Below are 20441 nucleotides of genomic sequence, written 5' to 3'. Positions count from 1 at the left end.
GTTACTGCAGTATTTAGATGGTTGGTAGATTTTGGAGACATCCCCGACCCCTCCCTGTAAGGAATTCAAAACAAAATTACATTTTCTTAGGCTTTAACAACATGGATTTTAATTTTTGGTTATGGAGTAACTTGAGAAACGCATCGGAGAGTCTTGAGGAAAGAAAGATTATATTTTTGGTGAATCGTGTAATGTCGCTTTCATTTGTAATCCAAAAACTATTTTGGAATCTTCAAGAGTAATTTAGAAAAATGTTTTGGTCATTTCAGATTCCTTGAAATAAATATTTGACTGTCCTACTTAAAATCATTATGATTTGGACCATATAATAATAATAAATAATAATAATAATAATAATAATAATAATAATAATAATAATAATAATAATAATAATACTGGAGAAATAAAGCCACAGTTATGTATATGTACATATATATGTACATATATTTAAAAATAACTACTTAAATATGTGTTCATATATATAACTGGATTTGTTTCTCCATTTCAAGACTCATGTTGCTGTGAGTATTTGTAATAATAATAATTATAGTAATAATAATAATATTGGTTCCTGAAGTCCTGCTCAGACATGGCAATAGGATGAAGATTTCAAAAAGCATAAAAAACATTTATGCTTAAGTGAAGTTTTGGCTTCTTATACTAAACCCACTCATATCTGTTTGGTCTTGAGTTTCATTATCTGTAATTAATGCTGTACAGTTCAGCTTCAGCAATGTAATGGGATCGAGAACTCCCACTTCTGTTTTCGCATTCCCTTCCATTTGAACAATCCTCTTCCTTTTCTGTCTGACCTTCTTCTTCTTCCCCCATCCCGTTCATTTGCATTTGTATCAAGTGGTCATTCAATATTCTCAACCTCCTACCCGGGGGAATATCTCCTTGTTGCATAAGGGGTGAGATTAGTATTTGATTAGATTGCTCTGTTTCAGCTACTCCAGATAGCCTGATTTTATGTGTATATATATATATATACATATATATACAGGGTATCCATAAAGTCTCTATACGATTAAGAAAATATATTACGAAAGCTATCGATGAGATATCTTCATCAGATTTATTCTTTGTTTTTAATCATTGCATTTGTGTATTTCAGGTAGTTGATGAAAAAGGTACTGTTAAAATGAACCACTAAAAATGGCTAGTCTCTTCAAGAAAGGGCACAATAAGTGTCATGGTTAACTGAAACAAAATTGGAAACGCAGACTCGACGAACCTACGGAACTGAGTATGGAAGAGATCCACCCTCATGTCAGTCAGTTCGTGCATGTTAGATAAAGGGAGGAACAGACAACCAAGAACATCTGAGGAAACACATCGATCCTGTAAGACAAGCCTTTGATCGTTCTCCTACAACGCCTATCTGCACTTCTGCTGGGCACACTTACTACAGCTACCACGTTCAATAGTGCACAAAGTCCTACAGAAGAACTTGCGATTGTACGCTTACAAAGTGCTACTCATACAGGCACTCAAGCCAAATGATAAACCAAGACAAAAAGAGTTTGCAGCTAACATTTTGGGACGTAAATCTAAGGAAATGTTCCTCAATCGAGTTGTTTTGGTGAGGAGACAGCCCCTAATGTTTCAGGGAAACTGAATGCACATAATGTGAGAATCTGGGAATTCACTAAGATAGTCCAAAGGCGCATTGGTCCAATTTTCTTGAGCAAGACATCGATTACTGCAGACATTTTGAGTGAATGTGTGGCACCACAACTAGATGGCCTTCAACCAACCATCATTTTCCAGCAAGATGGTGAACCACCACATTGGGGACTGCAGTCCATGGGTTCCTAAACCAACATTTCCAGACTGGTGAACTGGAAGGGATTGCCCAATTCCTTGGCCACCTTGTTCGCCAGATATCCCTCGAACAAAGATACAGAACATCATTGTTCTCAAACAAAAGATCACTGATGCCATTTCCACCATTGATGAGGCTACACTACAGCGAACGTGGTAATCGAGTGTCGTGTTGATGTGTTTCGTGCAACTAATGGTGCCCGTATAGAGCTGTATTAAATGAGGCCAAAATATTTCAGTATATGCTCCTCATGTTGTAATCATTTACACATATCTGTCTGTTCACTTGCTTTTGTACTATATTTTTAAAATTGTAAAGAGAGACTTTATGGACACCCTGACAGTATTTACCTTCTCCCCACTTGTTGAAGCCTGGCACAGTCGACTAACTGCTATGAACCTGATTTCACTACTCATGTCATCAGTAGCTTAATGGAATTTAAGAAAACCTGCCTGAGGTGTTTTAAGTTTGCTTAAGGAACAATACCTTTGGATAAATGTCTTTCTTAAATAACATTCATTTACCAAAAACTCTTTGATACATAGGACTAAGGATTTCCATCACATTTGTGGCATTGGTTATTGACACATGATTTTGCGTTACTTCCAGAAATACCTTTTTATTTGTTGGCTCAAGAACTTGCCCTGTGACACTTGTGTCAGCCTACATTTGGGTTGACCAAAGGTCCTGTGGAAAACTTACAATGAATAGTTTCTGTCAAGTTTATCTTATCCCTCATTCTTATGAAGAGAAAACTCTTTGTTTGATAAAACAGTTGTGAAAATGAGTCCTCATCAGGTCTGTATGGCACTTGAATATGACTACTCGTTTGGAATGCCTTCTCACTGAGTAACAAGAAGTTCCATGAATCTTTGAAATAGGTTTTCACCAAAGGTATATTAACTTTGCTAGACTATCAGTTTTAGGACAGGTGAAATTGGGTTTTGTTTCAGCAAGTCACATGTTTGTTTGTGTGACAGTTCTGTGACACTGGGAAATGGGTTTTATCATATATGTCAGATCTTTGGTTAATCAACTCATGTATGGCACATTTAAGTGGGTTATCGTAAGCAGTATATGGTCATTTGTTGACAGACAGTTATGAAATTGCTTTTGCATCAGACGTAATTATGTTGTGTAGTTAACCAACAATTCTGTAACAAGTTGAAATAAGTTTTCATACATGTACCTTATCTTTGGTTGGCTAGCACCTCCATCATACAAAAAGAAATTTTTGACAGACCTATGGTATGCATCTTTCTTTGGTTCCCAGTACATATGCTACACTGGATATTGTGTACACTGTCAGATTTAGTTCAAATGAAAATGTGTATTCATCACATGTATTGTATTTGGTTGTCTATCAGTTTTAGGACACAAAAACCTGGTGTCCTTCCAATTTCTGTTACACTTGTGAAAAAAAGTTACAAATAAACAGAGTTTATTTTTTCCTACACAGAACTTTCTTGAGGAATCTTTTTGTATGGAAACTGTGGTCTATGGGATACCATATCATGGTCTTTTTGGCATATGACCTCATAAGGTGGAGGTGTTTTCTCCTTCGACACGGGGTAATTTCTGTTTTCTATGGCTACTTTAACGTAATGTTTACTGTCACTATATTCACTGTTTAGCGGAATATGCTCCAGATTAGTTTCTATGCGATCTGTATGTACCCCTCCTACAGGACAACCTTTGGGTGGCTTACACTTTTCCTCCATTCCTGGGCATGCACCACTGTCATTCAACGAGACACAACTCTGTTTCACATTTGGGTCACATTGCCCAATGCTCTGAAGATAAACTTTACCGTGCTTGTAAGTCTTTGGACACTGTACCTCAGACAACGTCCTCCTTAGCAAAGATTTTTGAGGATGAACACTGGACTCCAACTGAAACTCTGATGGATGTTTTTCGTCACTCAGAAGCTTCATAATCATGATGCTTCCCCTTTCATCTGGAATGGCGATGTTTATGTCGACAGCTGAATCTAGAACCTGTTTCTGCCTCGGCCTGGGAAGGGTGTTCTGTCGACCGTAACCCTGTTTTGGAGTTGCCGCTGATCCCTGGATTTCCTTAGAAGCGAATTGAACTTGAAAGTCCTTGGTGGAGGAGTAAAAAAGCTCCTTTTGTGACATGGAGAGATTTTTGAGCTGACCCAAGGATGCTGAAGAGGAGAGTCGTCCTGTGCTCCCTCTCATCATCGATGACCTCAGGTCTCTGAGAGACTGTTGATGGTAGTATTTCACTTCCCGGCTGCTGGGTCTAGGGAGAGAGTGACACTGATTGCAAAACACTGTGGTCATCTGTGGCACTTTCCCAGCAGAGGGAACAAAATACTCATTGGGATAAGACTGATGTGGCAGCTGATGTGCTTCTTGATATGTCTCCTGGAAGTTGGGCGTACATGATGATGTGGCGTAAGCTTGCTGGGATAATGAACAACAGTGGGATTCATTGCACAAGTTTGGATTGCTCTTGTGAACACCTGTCTTATCCTCCTCGGATTCTCTTTGGAGATTGGAAGTGCCTGGTTTGAGGTTTGACGTATCACTCCCGCTAACCTGCCAAGATAAAAGATTGTGTATTACTACTTTTGCAATTATCTGTGAATATACTGATGACTAAACTGGCCTCCTGAACTAGTACAAGGAAATATATACTTTCCTAACTCTGAAATTGCTCATATTCTTCAGACAAGTATATGCCAGTGACATCGTAGATTGTAGGCCTAGAACGTAGATAAAGAAGTAGCATTCCCCAATACAGTAATTGTCTCCATAAGAGGATCTTGCATATTACCTGGTCACCACAACTACTCTCCCTGTGCCTAGGGTCTTTTTGTCTGCGGCAGTGGCAGTCGAACTTGACCGGCAAAGGAGAGTTTGAGACCCTTCTGCTGTGAGCCTGCGGCCCCTTTGTCACCTTCGTCCCACTGCATCTGGCACATCCCTTCGCGGCACCGCAGGCTTCCAAGTCCAGGCGAGCGGAGTCGTTCACATCCTGTGGGTGCTGGTGGAGGTGGCGTAAGCCCTTGGGACAGGGCACCACGTCCAGATTGTGCGGAGCTCTCTGTATGAACTGGACCACGTCTGGATCGAATCCCTCTGGACTGGCTGGCTGTGCTGTGAAGGTCACCTCTGTGACAGGCTTCCTGTTCCTTGGTGTCTCTCTCTTAGCCATGAAGATTGCTGCTGCCAGGAGCATCAGCAGGACGCTCAGGCCACCGATTAGGGCTCCCAGCAGAGGTACCATGTTTGGGTCGGTTTCGTCTTGCCCTGTAAAAGCAGGTTTCAGATTAGTTAAGATCGCCTTATAGAAAATAGCACAGTAAATTATTTATTCCTACAATTGATTTGTTAACAGTAGTCCCTCAGAATGGGAAGGGAATATTATTATTATTATTATTATTATTATTATTATTATTATTATTATTATTATTATTATTATTATTATTATTATTATTGGTATTCATTAGGAAGAAGTAAGAGGAGGTAATGGGAAAAACAGAAGTATATTATTAAGTAGATTAAAATGCAAGGAGAAAATAAATACCCTAAAATTTAAATATATTCATATAGCTGTCATGTAGACAGTGCTATTTCAAAATGGATTTTAGGAAACTTGACTCAATGATGAAGTACATTTGGCTGAAATTGATGAAACTGTCATTTGGAAAAGGACTATACGACATATTCATTGAGAGAATCCTGCAGAAGAAGTAATCTGTGGAGAAGTTCCTCAAGTTGAAATTCAGTTTATCAGTCTCTCAATTTGAGAAAATAATAAAGTTAAAATTAGACAAAATCTAATCATCTGTGAGAAGAAATTATAAGGATTTCTATGGAAAATAGTCCCACAAGTTGAAGTTCAATTTATCATAGTTTCTCAGTTCTAGAAAATAAGTTCATATTGTCTGTCTGATCTACCTCTGAAAAACACATAGATTAATCTTCAAGATATGCTGGAGAACATGCAACTAATTGATAATTTTGAATTATTTCCAATAATTGAAAGGATTATTCTTTTACCTGGAGATAAATGCTTAAATGTAATCAGGAGTCATCAGCTTATATAACTTCATATTTAAACTAGTTTGTTTGGAAATTGAATATTTTATAAGAAATTATTATTATTATTATATATATACATCTACATACATATATATATACTTAATTATATATATTATATTTATATATAGATTATATATTCTAATATAATCTATTGTTATATATATATATATCTTATATACCAGTAGTATAATATAATATCTATATATTATCTATATATAAATAGATATATATATTATTAGTAAATATATATATATATATTTATTAGTATATCTGGGTGTATATGGGATGGTGTTATATATATAATAATATCTATATATATATATATATACTATATATATATATATAGTATATATATATATATATATATATTATATATACATATATAATATAATATATATATAATAATATATATATAAGTATATATATATATATATATATATATTGAGCTTACCTCTTTCTATATTGACTTTTATGTATTGTTTATCACTATTTTTATTGCTCTCTCTCTCTCTCTCTCTCTCTCTCTCTCTCTCTCTCTCTCTCTCAAGACCACCATAGCTACTGCTACATTTACTATATAACTCAACTCTTATTGTGTGAAATAATAATAATAATAATAATCTGTTACCCGTTGCCGCCCTTTGCTGAGCCACTGATGTATGGGCCTCCACGGATATAACCGGACTGCTTCCTCGGGCGTTATGCGCCGTTATGAACAGCAGGACGCTCACGTCTCGGTCCATGCCTCGGATGACCCACTCCGGGAACTCACTGCGGATTAGAAAGTGCATAAGGCTTAGGAGATCAAAATGAGATTAGAATAAGAGAAGGGACTGGAAAGGGTTAATGTGGATATTGGCATATATATATGTAGATATATATATCTTCTAATCATTCTCACACACGATTTTATTTATCAGACTAAGTCATCCTCTTAGGGGACTTGATGCAAAGGGGTAGAGATTCATAATACATTTGCCAGCATGACAGTGCAAACCTCCAGCTTATTGAGGGCGCTTGCTGAAATCTACGGTTAAGTAGAGCGTTGTTTCACCTACGAAAATTGTAATAAGTAAGCCATGTCTTATTAGAAAAAATTGTTCTTTGTATTTTCATTGCAATCAATAAATCATAAATATTCTATCCTAAAATTCCTGAATCTTTAACTCAACTTGAAACACCTTTTTCACACCTTTCTTGGGCTCTTCCATAGGACTTTCCTAAACCCATCCAACAAGAACAACAACAACGATGAAGTAGCTTGCGAAAGTTCCAAAATGCAACCCACCTGGAGCTGTTGACGATGACGTCATCGTCCCTGTACCCCACCATCAGAAACTCCTGAGGGAGCCCCCCCCCCGCCCCCATGCCCCAAAGCCCCCTAAGCCCCAGCCCCCCCCATCAAAAGCCCTCCCATGGCAGGTGATGGACAAGCTGACCTCGAGACTCGGCTCCGAGGTCACACTGTTGGCGACCTCGGTCTCCATGGGCGTGGCCGAGCAGTTGTAGGGCGGATCAGGCGGGCCAGCGGGCACCAGATTGACGACGCAGGCCTTCCGCTGAGTGCCCACGGCGTTCGTGGCCCTGCAGAGGATCCTGCCGTAGTCGTCTTGCGTCCTGGGCACGAACGAAACGCTGGAGGAGAGGTCGTGGCTGGTGACCCGACCTCCCTCCAGGGCTTCTTCTTCGTTGGCGTCCTCGCGGATCTTGACCCAGGACCAGGCAAGGTCACGCGAGGGCTCCGCTTCAACCGTGCACTTCACAGTGACATCGGAGCCCCTGGTGGCTCCTTGGGTTCTTTCCTGGGTGGAGCCGGCGCACATTGGAGCGTCTGAAGGAGTAATTCGGGGGATTATTATAATCGTAATTGGTATTCTAACTATAATTGTGGATTGTGTATATCAAAAGGTTCAGAATAATTATGCCCTTGCTTCCATAGAGTCAGAAATTTATTTATATTCTATACATGATTTTGAGTTGATTACTGTATATATATATATATATATATATATATATATATGATATATATATATATCTATATATATATATATATATATATACTATATATATATATATATATATATATTATATACCCAATATAAAAACACAATATAAAAAAAACATAACAAGGTTTCATTACCTAAAAGTCCTGCCTACCTATCGCATGAGAGCATAATGTGCAAAAGTACTCAGAGAAATTGAAGAAGGGAAATGCAGAACAAATTAGTCATATCATATATTCTTCCTTTATATTTTCTGGGTCTATGATCTTATTATTATTATTATTATTATTACTGTTGTTATTGTTGTAATTTTTATCGTCCTTTATCTCTGATTTACCTTCTATCCCATTGTAGTCCACTTTTCTCTCTCTCTCTCTCTCTCTCTCTCTCTCTCTCTCGTCTCTCTCTCTCTCTCTCTCTCTCTCCATTGTCTTCCACTTTCTCATCGTCTCCCCCTGCCTTTGCCTTTGCACGGTAATTGGCACATGAAGTTGCTCTCTCTCTCTCTCTCTCTCTCATATTGCAACTGCGTATCGTGCAATTGGGCCAATTTTATAAGTTCCCTTCTTTCGTGACCCCATTGCAGCTGGGTATTGTCATAATTCTTTTATCTTATTTTGTTTATATTTTAATATTTTCACTTTTTATTTTTGTATGTTCACACATTTTCATTGTTTACTCATTAATTTGTGTATGTTCTTCACAAATTTTAATTGTTTACTCATTAATTATATAATATATATACTATATGTATAAATAAATATATATATCATTGTTCTGTTGCAGTGGAGTTTAGAAGCTCACAGCAGAAATTCTGAATAATTGTCATTACATCTTAAGAATAATTTTCCTGATTGCTAAGACCAACTTTCTATGCATTTCTATACTTTAAACATTCCATTGAATTACTATTCTTCGATGGTACAATGCTCAGAAAGAATATGAAAGTCTTAATTTAACCTCCTGTAGTATCTTTTGAAGTCTGATTTGGTTCATGGGTGTAATCGAGGCCTGTTACACAGATATGGTAACTTTCCTTTTCACACTAAGAAGGGTAATGCCTTACTGAGCCTTACTAATATTCCTACTAGTAGTATTACTAATCGACTATTATTCCTACTAGTAGCAATACTAATCCTAATTAGTCTCCGGTACTCAAGAAATTGGAAGGAGAAGTATTGGTTCATGGGTGTAATTGAGGCCTGTTACAGTTATCGTAACTTTCCCTTTCACACTAAGAAGGGTTATACCCTACTGAGCCTTACAATTATACCTACTAGTACCATAACTAGTCGAAAGTAGTCTTCAGGACCCAAGAAATTTAAGGGAGAAATATGGGTTCATGGGTGTAATTGAGACCTGTTCCACACCAAAGAGGGTAATTCTCTACTGAGCTATACTATTATTCATACTGCTACTAAACAGTATTAGTAGTAGTATGAATAGTAAATAGTAGCGACCTTCCAACGCTCAACTCACGCCTGACAGTGAGGTACACGGCGTTGCTGGTAGTCCTTCCCTGTAGGTTTGTAGCAGCACAGGTGTAGGACCCTGAACTTGACCTCTGCAGCCCTCGAAGGACCAAGCTGAGCCTTATAATGACCAGTCCTTTTACTGGGTCGTGGACTAATGGTGATCCCTGTGAAGAAGAAGAAAAGGTGTTTAGATAAATTTAGTTGTGTAAAATGACAAAGTCCTTCATTTATTGATAATTCTTCTTCTTCTTCTTCTTCTTCTTTTTTATCCTAATTACCCTCCCTTAGTTCCTTCACGACTCACATTATGAAACCACTCGACCTTGTTGAAGCTTGGGTTGGCCTTGATGTCACACTCAAAGTACACGTCGTCCCCTTCCTTGATGTCGTCTGCCTGCAAGTGTGGACCCAGGCTAAGGACGACCTTGGGAGGGTCTGGAAAGGATAAGGGATTCGAGTTATAACTTGAAGGATATTCAGAGTTGTGACTTGAAAGTTTATTTGCAAGTTGTGACTTGGAGGTTTATTTCAAGTTTATAACATGAAGGATATATAGAGTTGTAACTGGAAGGTTTTACTTTGAGGTATAACTTTGAGGTTTATTGTCAGTTATAACTTGAAGGTTTATTTCCAGTTGTACCTTATTTACAACTTATACTGACGGGTGTTGTAATTATTATTATTATTATTATTATTATTATTATTATTATTATTATTATTATTATTATTATTATTATTATTATTATTATTAAAAAGTCGAATATTTGAGATATATTGACAAATCACTAGACATTTAATAGCCATTTCATCCTGCATGTTATAGAAAGTAATCATTATTCATTAATACAGACAAATCAAGCTTGATTTACATAAAAATGAATAAGTCATAATAGTGAAAAAACTGTCATGCCTACAAGTAAAAGTAATCATTCCATTCTTGTAGTATTAGTTAAAGTAGTAATAGCAGTATTACTATTTACTATTTACTATCAGACTTCTTCTTCCCCACACTCAGAATAACTTTGACCCGAAAGTTTTATAGAAAGTAATATTCACGACGAAAAGTCTGGAGACAAAGTAATGCCTGAATGGGAACTCACGTCAGTCACTGAGTGATTTCTCATGAATAATGAATGAAGATGTTGTTCATGATTTGTAGTACAGGACCTGGTGAATTGGGTTTGTTGCAGAAGGGGTTTGATGATGCAAAATGAAAGATATATATATATATATATATATATATATATATATCCTATATATATATATATATATATATATAATATATATATATACATACATATGGACCTAATCAACACTTGAGCTCGTTTATTTCACAAATACATCTCGGACTCACATCGGGATCGAACCCGGGTCTCTCAAATGAAAGGCAAGGTCTTAGCTGCCTGTTGTGTGGGTCAGCTGGTTACGCCTGGCCCTTCATTTGAGAGACCTGGGTTCGATCCTGATGTGAGTCAGAGATTTTTAAATATTTTTATATATAAACCCACTAAAGTGATAAGGTATCTTGCAGTACTTAACCACTGTGACCCAAGTCAGATTCCTACCTCGTAGATGAGTTGTGGATCCCTTGGTAGAGGAAAATAACCTTTTGATGAAGATTGAGCCTCTAATATGGAGTTATATGGCTATCATGCCTTTCAGTCTTGGATTTTGATCATTCTAATGTTTATTTAATGTAGTTATGATAGATTTATCTTCTTTCTTGTGTATAAACTTAACTAATATTGTCACGATTTATTTATTAAAGCTATAGTCGCCCATATATGTTAGAATTCAGTGGAATTGTCCACTATTATCATTCTTCATGACCCAATGGATGAAAAACGTAACAGTTTCTGTGCAACAAGAATTCTGCAAATTACAAATTACGGTCCAATGGTAATTACATATTCATTTTATCCCTTGGTAATAACGGCCATTACAGGAATACTTTCCCCTCGGAATGGTTTTCTGTTTCCCCTCATTCTCCTTTTCATTGTTCCCATTCCCCCTCATTCTCTCATTCCCGCCCCCACCCCTCAATTCCAGTTGTGCATTCCAAAGAATGATATTCCCCGTTTTTTCTTCCTTCCCCTAATGGGTTTAAATAACAGCTTGAATGGGCTGCTGCTGTAACCTCCCCTCCCCACTCCACCCCCAGCCCCTCCCCCACCCCCCACACCCCCCCTTCAACGAAATCTGGCACCCCTGGACTCTTAAAGGGTTAATATCAATTTATTATTAGTGTTTTTTTTTTTCACCAGTCCAGTCATTTTTTCCTCCTTTGCAAAATTGGTTTTATTGGCTGTTGGTGGTAAGAGAATAATAATAATAATAATAATAATAATAATAATAATAATAATAATAATAATAATAATAATAATAATAATAATGTATTTAATGAGATGATACATGCTCTAGCAAAGTTTTTTTTTATTTATTCACTCTTGGGAGTGGATGGTCTTAAGCATGTTTTACGTATGATCGTCTGTTAGTATTTTTAGGAGTGCGGTTGCCAGCCTCACGCTTTGGTTATGTGTGTATGTAGATATGGTGTAATACAATATATATATATAATTATATTATATATATATATATATATATAATATATATATATATATATATATGTGTGTGTGTGTGTGTGTGTGTGTGTGTGCGTTTGTGTGTGTGTGTGGTGGGTGTGAATCAATTTCTGACTCACTTCAGGATCGAACTCGGGGTTTTTAAAATTAATATCTATTTCTGTTCCGCACGTAATTTTGTGTTGATTATTTCTTAAATATATATTTTATATATATATATATATATATATATATATATATATATGAAGATAAAAGGCACATAAAACACTATTTTAACGTTAAAATAGTGATTTATGGCCCATGCCCATTTATCTTCCTAATATACTGACGTATTACAGTAAAAAGACATTCATGATATTTTATATATATATATATATATATATATATATATATATATGGTGTGTGTGTGTGTGTGTGTGTGTGTGTGTGTATGCGTGTGTGTGTGTATTTGGCCGTCTCCCCAATCGGGGTAGGTTTCAGAGAAATAAAAAAGAAAATATGGACCAAAAATCTCTGTCCCATTTATAAAGGAAGAAAAAAAATTGAATAATATATGGCACATCAGCTAAACCATTTTTTTTTCATCCTGTTGATAAGCAACGTCGTGGGATTTTGACCTGAGGTGACCTCTGCAACGGAAGTTGAGAATTCCGGTCCCAGGTGTAGCAGGGGGTTTCCGAATTCACAGATGCCAGATAGCAGTTGCAGTTGCAATGTGGTTTTTTTTCTTTATTTTTTTGTGAAGTTTGAATGGTAAACAGACGTATAGATACACAGTTTGTAATATATATATATATATATATATATATATATATATATATATATATATATATATATATATATATAGTATATGAAGATGAAAAGACCCACATAAAACACTATTATAACATTAAATTAGAGTTTTTATGGCCCATTTATCTTCATAAGATATTGTTGTATTACAGTAAAAAGACATTCACATATAATAATATATATATATATATATATATATATATATATATATATATATATATATATGTGTGTGTGTGTGTGTGTGTGTGTGTGTTATAAATCCTATTTAGGATGAAGTAGCAAGGCCCATACATTTCTCTCAGGGCTTAAAACCACAACAGTCTCTCTCTCTCTCTCTCTCTCGTGGGTCCAAGCCTATATTATCTTCCTTTCATTGGAATTATTACCGTTTCCAGGTAATGCACACTGGAATATTTCGGTACTTTCTTTGGCGTTTCCAGGGAATTCTGGAATGTGGGTAAGACATCCTGGAATAATGCAGTCGAAAGAATTTTATTTGCCCAGGTTTTAAATTCTGGCAAATGGATTTGGAATTGGGAAAATAGGGGTGGATATTATTATTATTAGTTATTTATTATTCTTGTTATTATTATTTATTATTAGTTATTATTGTTGATTGTTGTTGTTATTATTATTATTATTATTTTATTATTTATTTCTTGGATAACTTTAAAGATGAATTTAATCTTTAAAACATTGCCATACCTTATGCAAAATAGCTTTATCAAATTATTATTATTATTATTATTGATTTTTCCGTTTGCCTAGTTTATTTTATTATTATCTATTGTCAGTTATTATTTATCCCATTAGCAAAGTTATTATTTATTATTTATTATTATTATTGATTCATTATTATTTAATTATTATTATTATTATTATTATTATTATTTCCAGTTTTGCAAGTATGTTATTATTTTACTATTGTCATTATTATTATCCATTAGCAAGTTATTCAAGGTTATTATTATTATTATTATTATTATTATTATTATTATTATTATATTATTATTATTATTATTTTCCATTTGCAAGTTATTTTATTATTACTATTGTGATTATTATATCCATTAGCAAGTTATTTATCATTATTATTATTATTATTATTATTATTATTATTATTTGAAGGTAGGAGACCCTCTCTCAAACATGTTTTGTTAAAGATGATGGCAGCATCAGTGGAATTGATTTTATATATGGTCTTTTCAATTCTTCTTATTATTCTCTTCTCATCAGGGAGACATGGCTAATCAGCTGGCGATGTTCATATCTCGGTGAAAGAAATGTTTTCTAAAAATAATAATTTATTGATATGATAACAAAAGTGGTTAACAAATCTTAGTCTAAGGGCGTAACGGAATTCCAACGTTTCCAACCGTATCATCGGTTCATTTTCAAGGAAAGGTGAGCTTGAACTGATTGAAATGGGGTCGTTCGCGGTATTTATTGTGTCCCAGGTGCTCTGTCTGATGGGCGCTGCATTTCCATTGGCTGAACAGAGGATTAAGTCCTGAGTCAAGCCGTCTTGCAGAGGTGGAAGCTCGCACTGCTCTTCTCGTGCGGACGCTGGAGACTGGGAGCGTAGTATTGGGAAGGTCATTGCCGATAGACGGGAGCGCCCATCAGACAGAGCACCTGGGACACAATAAATACCGCCGAACGACCCCATTTCAATCAGTTCAAACTCACCTTTCCTTGAAAATGAACCGATGATACGGTTGGAAACGTTGGAATTCCGTTACGCCCTTAGACTAAGATTTGTTAACCACTTTTGTTATCATATCAATAAATTATTATTTTTAGAAAACATTTCTTTCACCGAGATATGAACATCGGCCAGCTATTAGCAAATATCAGCCCTGATGAGAAGAGAATAATAAGAAGAATTGAAAAGACCATATATAAAATCAATTCCACTGATGCTGCCATCATCTTTAACAAAAATATTATTATTATTATTATAAAAGCATTTGCAAGCTCTCATAAGTAAAGTATGTCCATTAACCGATTATTATATTATTGCTCTATCACAGTCCTCCAATTCGACTGGGTAGGTATTTATAGTGTGGGGTTACCGGGTTGCATCCTGCCTCCTTAGGAGTCCATCACTTTTCTTACTATGTGTGCCGTTCCTAGGATCACACTCTTCTCTGCATGAGACCTGGAGCTACTTCAGCCTCTAGTTTTTCTAGATTCCTTTTCAGGGATCTTGGGATCGTGCCTAGTGCTCCTATGATTATGGGTACGATTTCCACTGGCATATCCCATATCCTTCTTATTTTCTATTTTCAGATCTTGATACTTATCCATTTTTTCCCTCTCTTTCTCTTCAACTCTGGTGTCCCATGGTATTGCGACATCAATGAGTGATACTTTCTTCTTGACTTTGTCAATCAACGTCACGTCTGGTCTATTTGCACGTATCACCCTATCCGTTCTGATACCATAGTCCCAGAGGATATTTGCCTGATCGTTTTCTATCACTCCCCTCAGGTTGGTGCTCGTACCCATTATTACTGCAAGGTAGCTGATGTTTCTTGCACAGGCTCCAGTGGAGGGCTTTTGCCACTGAATCATGCCTCTTTTTGTACTGGTTCTGTGCAAGTGCCGGGCATTCACTTGCTATGTGGTTTATGGTTTCATTTTTCGTATTGCACTTCCTACATATGGGAGAGATGTTATTTCCGTCTATCGTACTTTGAACATATCTGGTTCTTAGGGCGTGATCTTGTGACCGCTGTTATCAATTCCTTCAGTTTTCCTTCTTTAGCTCTCCCCTCTGTAGCCATTGCCAATTGTCATCGCTGGCTAGTTTCTTTAGTCTGTCTCATGTATTGTCCGTGCATTGGTTTGTTGTGCCAGTCCTCTGTTCTTTCTGTCTTTCTCCTGTCTCTGTATATTTTCTGGGTCTTCCGTCTACTTTTATTAGTCCCTTCTTCCCATGCACTCTTTAGCCACTCGTCTTCACTGGTTTTCAGATATTGCCCCAGTGCTCTGTTTTCAATGTTGACGCAGTCCTCTATACTTAGTAGTCCTCTCCCTCCTTCCTTTCGTGTTATGTATAGTCTGTCCGTATTTGCTCTTGGGGTGTAGTGCTTTGTGTATTGTCATTTGTTTCCTGGTTTTCTGATCTATGCTGCGGAGTTCTGCCTTCGTCCATTCGACTTTATTTCCTGCGCTGTATCTGATTACTGGCACTGCCCATGTGTTTATGGCTTTTATCATATTTTCCGGCGTGAGTTTTGACTTGAGTATCGCCTTGAGTCTCTGCATATATTCTTTCCTGATCGTGTCCTTCATCTCTTGGTGTTTTTATATCTCCTCCTTCCATTATTCCCAGGTATTTGTATCCTGTCTCATCTATGTGTTTGATGTTGCTCCCATCTGGTAGCTTTATCCCTTCAGTTCTCGTTACTTTGCCTTTTTGTATGTTGACTAAGGCGCATTTTTCTATTCCAAACTCCATTCTGATGTCCCCAGATACAATCCTTACAGTCTGGATTAGGGTATCTATTTCCTTGATGCTCTTACCATACAGCTTGATGTCGTCCATGAACATCAGATGGTTGATTTTGTTGCCTCTTTTCTTGAGTTGGTACCCGGCATCCATCTTCTGTAGTACTTTTGTCATGGGAATCAAGGCTACTACGAAGAGTAGTGGGGACAGTGAGTCGCCCTGGAAGATCCCTCTCCTGATATTAACCTCTGCTAGTCTTATTCCAGAGCTTGTAAGTATTGTATTCCAGTTGTGCATTGTATTTTTGAGGAAGCTGATGGTATTTTCCTCTGCCCCATATATTTTTCAGGCATTCTATTAGACCATGTGTGTGGTATCATGTCGAAGCTTTCTTATAGCTAAATCCATGCCATGCTTAGGTTGGTTTTCCTTCTCCTACTGTTCTTCATTACCATTTTGTCTATCAGGAGCTGGTCTTTTGTGCCCCTACACTTCCTTCTGCAGCCTTTCTGTTGGTAGGGGATGGTGTTTGCTCCTCTAGGTAGTTGTATAGCCTTTCACTGATGATACCTGTTAGTAACCTCCACATTATTGGTAGGCAGGTGATAGGCCTGTAGTTACTGGCTATATTTCCCTTACTCTTGTCTTTTTGTACTAAGGATGTTTCTTCCTGTGGTCATCCATTTGGGTGCTTGGTGATTTGAGATACAATGCTGGAGTTGTTCTGCTATTCGTGGGTGTAGGGCCTTGAAGTTTTGAGCCAGTATCCATGGACTTCATCGGGACCTGGGGTTTTCCAGTTTGGCATTTCTTTAGTTGTGTCTGACTGTGTCTGTCGTGATCTCTGTGAATCTTTGTTTTATTCTCCCATGTTTCTTCTTCCTTGACTTCCTGGAGCCATGTTGCATGTTTGTTGTGTGATACCGGATTGCTCCATATGTTTTCCCAGAGTCTCTTACTTGGTTCGGCTTCAGGAATTTCTGGGTGGTTGTCTTCCCCTCTTAGTTGGCTGTATAGTCTTTTCTGGTTGGTTCCGAATAGTTTGTTCTGTTGGTATCCCTTATTCCTGTTCATGTACCGTTGGATCTTGTGTGCTTTGGCCTTAAGCCTCTGTTTTACATCTTCTATTGTGTTGTTTAGTCCCCTCTCTTGTACTTTGTATTTCTCGTTGAGTTCCTCCCTTGTTTTCTTGCTTCTTAGCCTTTTTTCTGCCATCTCTTTCAGTTTACTCAAGTCAGATCTATCACCATGATTTGCTTTTCCAGGCGCCTTTTCCAAGAGGTTTGCTGTTTTGGTTTCTGTTGGGTTGGTTGTGACGGTGGTGTTGTGTTCGAATCCCCATCAGTTCTGCTACTAATCTTGCTCCTGCATATGTCAAGTTATTTGTTTCTGTGATACTGGTGTGGTGTATTAGCCCATTATTTCATTGACCTCACTTGTTTTCTCCCTTAATTTCTTGGTGTTGTAGGCTTTCATGGAGGGGATCTTTGTTCTCTCTATTATTATTATTATTATTATTATTATTATTATTATTATTATTATTATTATTATTATTATTTAAAAAAACTAGCAAGTAAAGAGAAGCAACACATTTCGATTTAGCCCCACTGAGACATATAGAATCCAATTCTAGAAGGATACTTTTTTCCACCTTTTTTTTTAAAGAAATAAATTAAAATCTCTATTTCTGGTCCACCCGTCTTCGACAAACACCATTTACTCCGGGCATCACTTATTCACGAATCTTCTGAGAAAAGAATTCTTCTAGTTAGCCCCCCGGGCTATGTGCCTGGAAGACCTGGAATCATTTTGACAGAAGACGGAGGTGAGGGAGGGGGGGGGGGCCGGGTTAAGAAGATCTGGAACGACTTCTCCAGGTGTTGAGACAATGTGGCCCGAGATGTTTGGGCGTCTTGGAATTACTTTTCCGTCCTGTATCAGACCTGTATTGTATAGCAGCCTGGGATGTTGCCATCATGTGGGTTGATGATTTTTTTTTATGTTATTTTGTGGTTTTGATGGTTTTCGCTTATTCGGGGAGTGAGCCTGCATCTACTTTGTTGCTTTTGTTGTTTGGGGTTAGGGAAGGTCTATGGAAAAACCTAAAATGTCTGAAAAAGGTGTTTTGCACTGAGTTCGAGATACAGGAATTTGAGGAGAGGATATTTATGATTTATTTATTAGAATGAAAATGTTAGAAATGAATAATGTGTATGTTAAACAGCATAGAACAATTATTTCTAATAAAACATAGCTTGTTTGTATGGTGTTTTTACGTTGCATGGAATCAGTGGTTATTCAGCAACGGGACCAACGGCTTTACGTGACTTCCGAACCACGTCGAGATTTGTGAACTTCTATCACCAGAAGTACACATCTCTCGCTCCTCAATGGAATGGCCGAGAATCGAACCCGCGACCACCGAGGTGGGAAGCAAACACCATACCAACCACGCCACTGAGGGGCTAATAAAACATAGCGTATATATATATATATATATATATTATATATATATATATATATATATATATATCTATATATATATATATATAGATATATATATAGATATATATATACATATATATATATATATATATATATATATATATATATATCATATATATATATATATATATATATATATATATATATATATTATATATATTATATATATACATATATAAACGCCTTATGACCTCTGTCGCGTTCTGTAGGATATTAGCAGTAGCAAGAAAACGCTAGCTTTCGTTGCTAATCCTGTATCAATACAAGAGGGATTAGTGTCGTTTTGAAGTGGACATTTTCATATTTTTTAAAGAATTCGCCTATTTTTGGAAGGTCTAAATGGCTGCAGGATGTTTAGTTATGTTTTGAGTTACTTTGAGAACGAGGGAGATGAAGATTATTTGAAAATTGATGTGAAATAACTTCATGAACGAAGCTTTTTCTCGTTCAGCTGGGTTATGCTACCTCATGAACGAAGCCTTGATAACGTTCAGCTGGGTGATGTTACCTCATGAACGAAGCTATGCCTCGTTCAGCAGGGTTTTGTTGCCTCATGAACGAAGCCTTGATAGCGTTCAGCTGGGTTGTGTTACCCCACGAACGAAACTTCTCTCTTTTAGCTGGGTTATGGTTACCTCATGAACGAAGCCTAGCCTCTCGTTCAGCTAGGTCATGTTACCAAAAGTCTCGTTCATCTGGATTTTGCATACCCTCATGAACGTAACCCTGGAAGCCATTCGTCTAGGTTATCTACCTTTCCGAACTAAACTACAGCATTTTCCCTTTAAGGACGATATCCTGAGAGAGAGAGAGAGAGAGAGAGAGAGAGAGAGAGAGAGAACGAAAACATCACAAAAGGGACGCGATCAAATAAGCAAATAATAATACTCTTAAATGGCTGGTATTACCCAAATACCCGGGATATTTAATCGTATTTAATAATCGCCCTCGATGTGTAATTAACACGATTCCATTACACGAATAACGTTGTTCTTCCATAAAGGGGAAAACAACGAGGAATCACAGCGGAAAGTAAAGAATTGAGTGAGAAAAGATGAAACAACGAAGCGGAATGTATAGCAATTGGAAATATGGCGCATTCTCTGATGACGATATTGTGTCAGGGGTAATTATTGGAGTTTATCTAATGGATGGGATGGTGATGCATCACTTGTGTGATGGGTGTTGATGATGTGTCAGTTTTTGTATGATTCGCGCTTAGAGTAATGGGTGTTGATGTGTTAGTGTATGTATGAATGGGTCCTTAATGTATGTATGCTTGTATCAGACCAAACTCGGGTGAATTAATTATAGTCAGTGGATATTTTTGTATATGTATACCATAAATTATAATTATATATATATATATTATATATTAATATATTAATATATATATATATATTTGGTATTTATAATTTATAAATTATACATTACATATATACATATCTTTATATTATTATATATATATTAGACTGATACATTCAAATTCAAACAACATTAACATATCCTCTCTATAAATACTTCATATATCTCCAATCGCTGTGTAGGTATGAATTAAATTAATAAAAAGATTATTATAAATACATAAAAAAAAAATTAATTAAATTTACGAAGGGGATTAGAATACTCGTGTTAAAAGAGGCCATTATGATTTTTTTCATCCAATTTTTTTTTATTTTCACAGACTAGAATATCTATTTATTCTCGTTATTTTATATATATTTCT

General features: G+C 36.5%; 2 protein-coding genes across 2 annotated transcripts in view; both read right to left on the bottom strand.

Moving 5' to 3' along the window:
* Positions 1-537: 537 nt before the first annotated feature.
* Positions 538-6669, bottom strand: LOC135204947 (uncharacterized). The gene is made up of 3 exons (XM_064235187.1): positions 6530-6669; positions 4631-5106; positions 538-4392 (listed from the first exon to the last, which is right to left on the bottom strand). The coding sequence occupies exons 1-3, from the start codon at positions 6642-6644 to the stop codon at positions 3280-3282; spliced, it is 1704 nt and encodes a 567-aa protein (XP_064091257.1). The 5' UTR covers positions 6645-6669; the 3' UTR covers positions 538-3279.
* Positions 6670-7232: 563 nt separating this feature from the next.
* LOC135205152 (hemicentin-1-like) overlaps positions 7233-20441 on the bottom strand; it is a 35982-nt gene continuing 22773 nt past the window's right edge. Inside the window, exons 7-9 of the mRNA XM_064235517.1 lie at positions 9684-9814; positions 9384-9543; positions 7233-7732 (exon numbers count right to left, since the gene is read on the bottom strand). Coding sequence (XP_064091587.1) covers positions 7233-7732; positions 9384-9543; positions 9684-9814 — 791 coding nt within the window. The remainder of the gene's footprint in view (positions 7733-9383; positions 9544-9683; positions 9815-20441) is intronic.

The sequence above is a fragment of the Macrobrachium nipponense genome, chromosome 48 (genome assembly GCF_015104395.2).
Source record: "Macrobrachium nipponense isolate FS-2020 chromosome 48, ASM1510439v2, whole genome shotgun sequence".
Lineage (NCBI taxonomy): Eukaryota > Metazoa > Arthropoda > Malacostraca > Decapoda > Palaemonidae > Macrobrachium > Macrobrachium nipponense.
The sequence above is the reverse complement of the archived record's forward strand: the minus strand, read 5'-3'. Positions and strand labels throughout refer to the sequence as shown.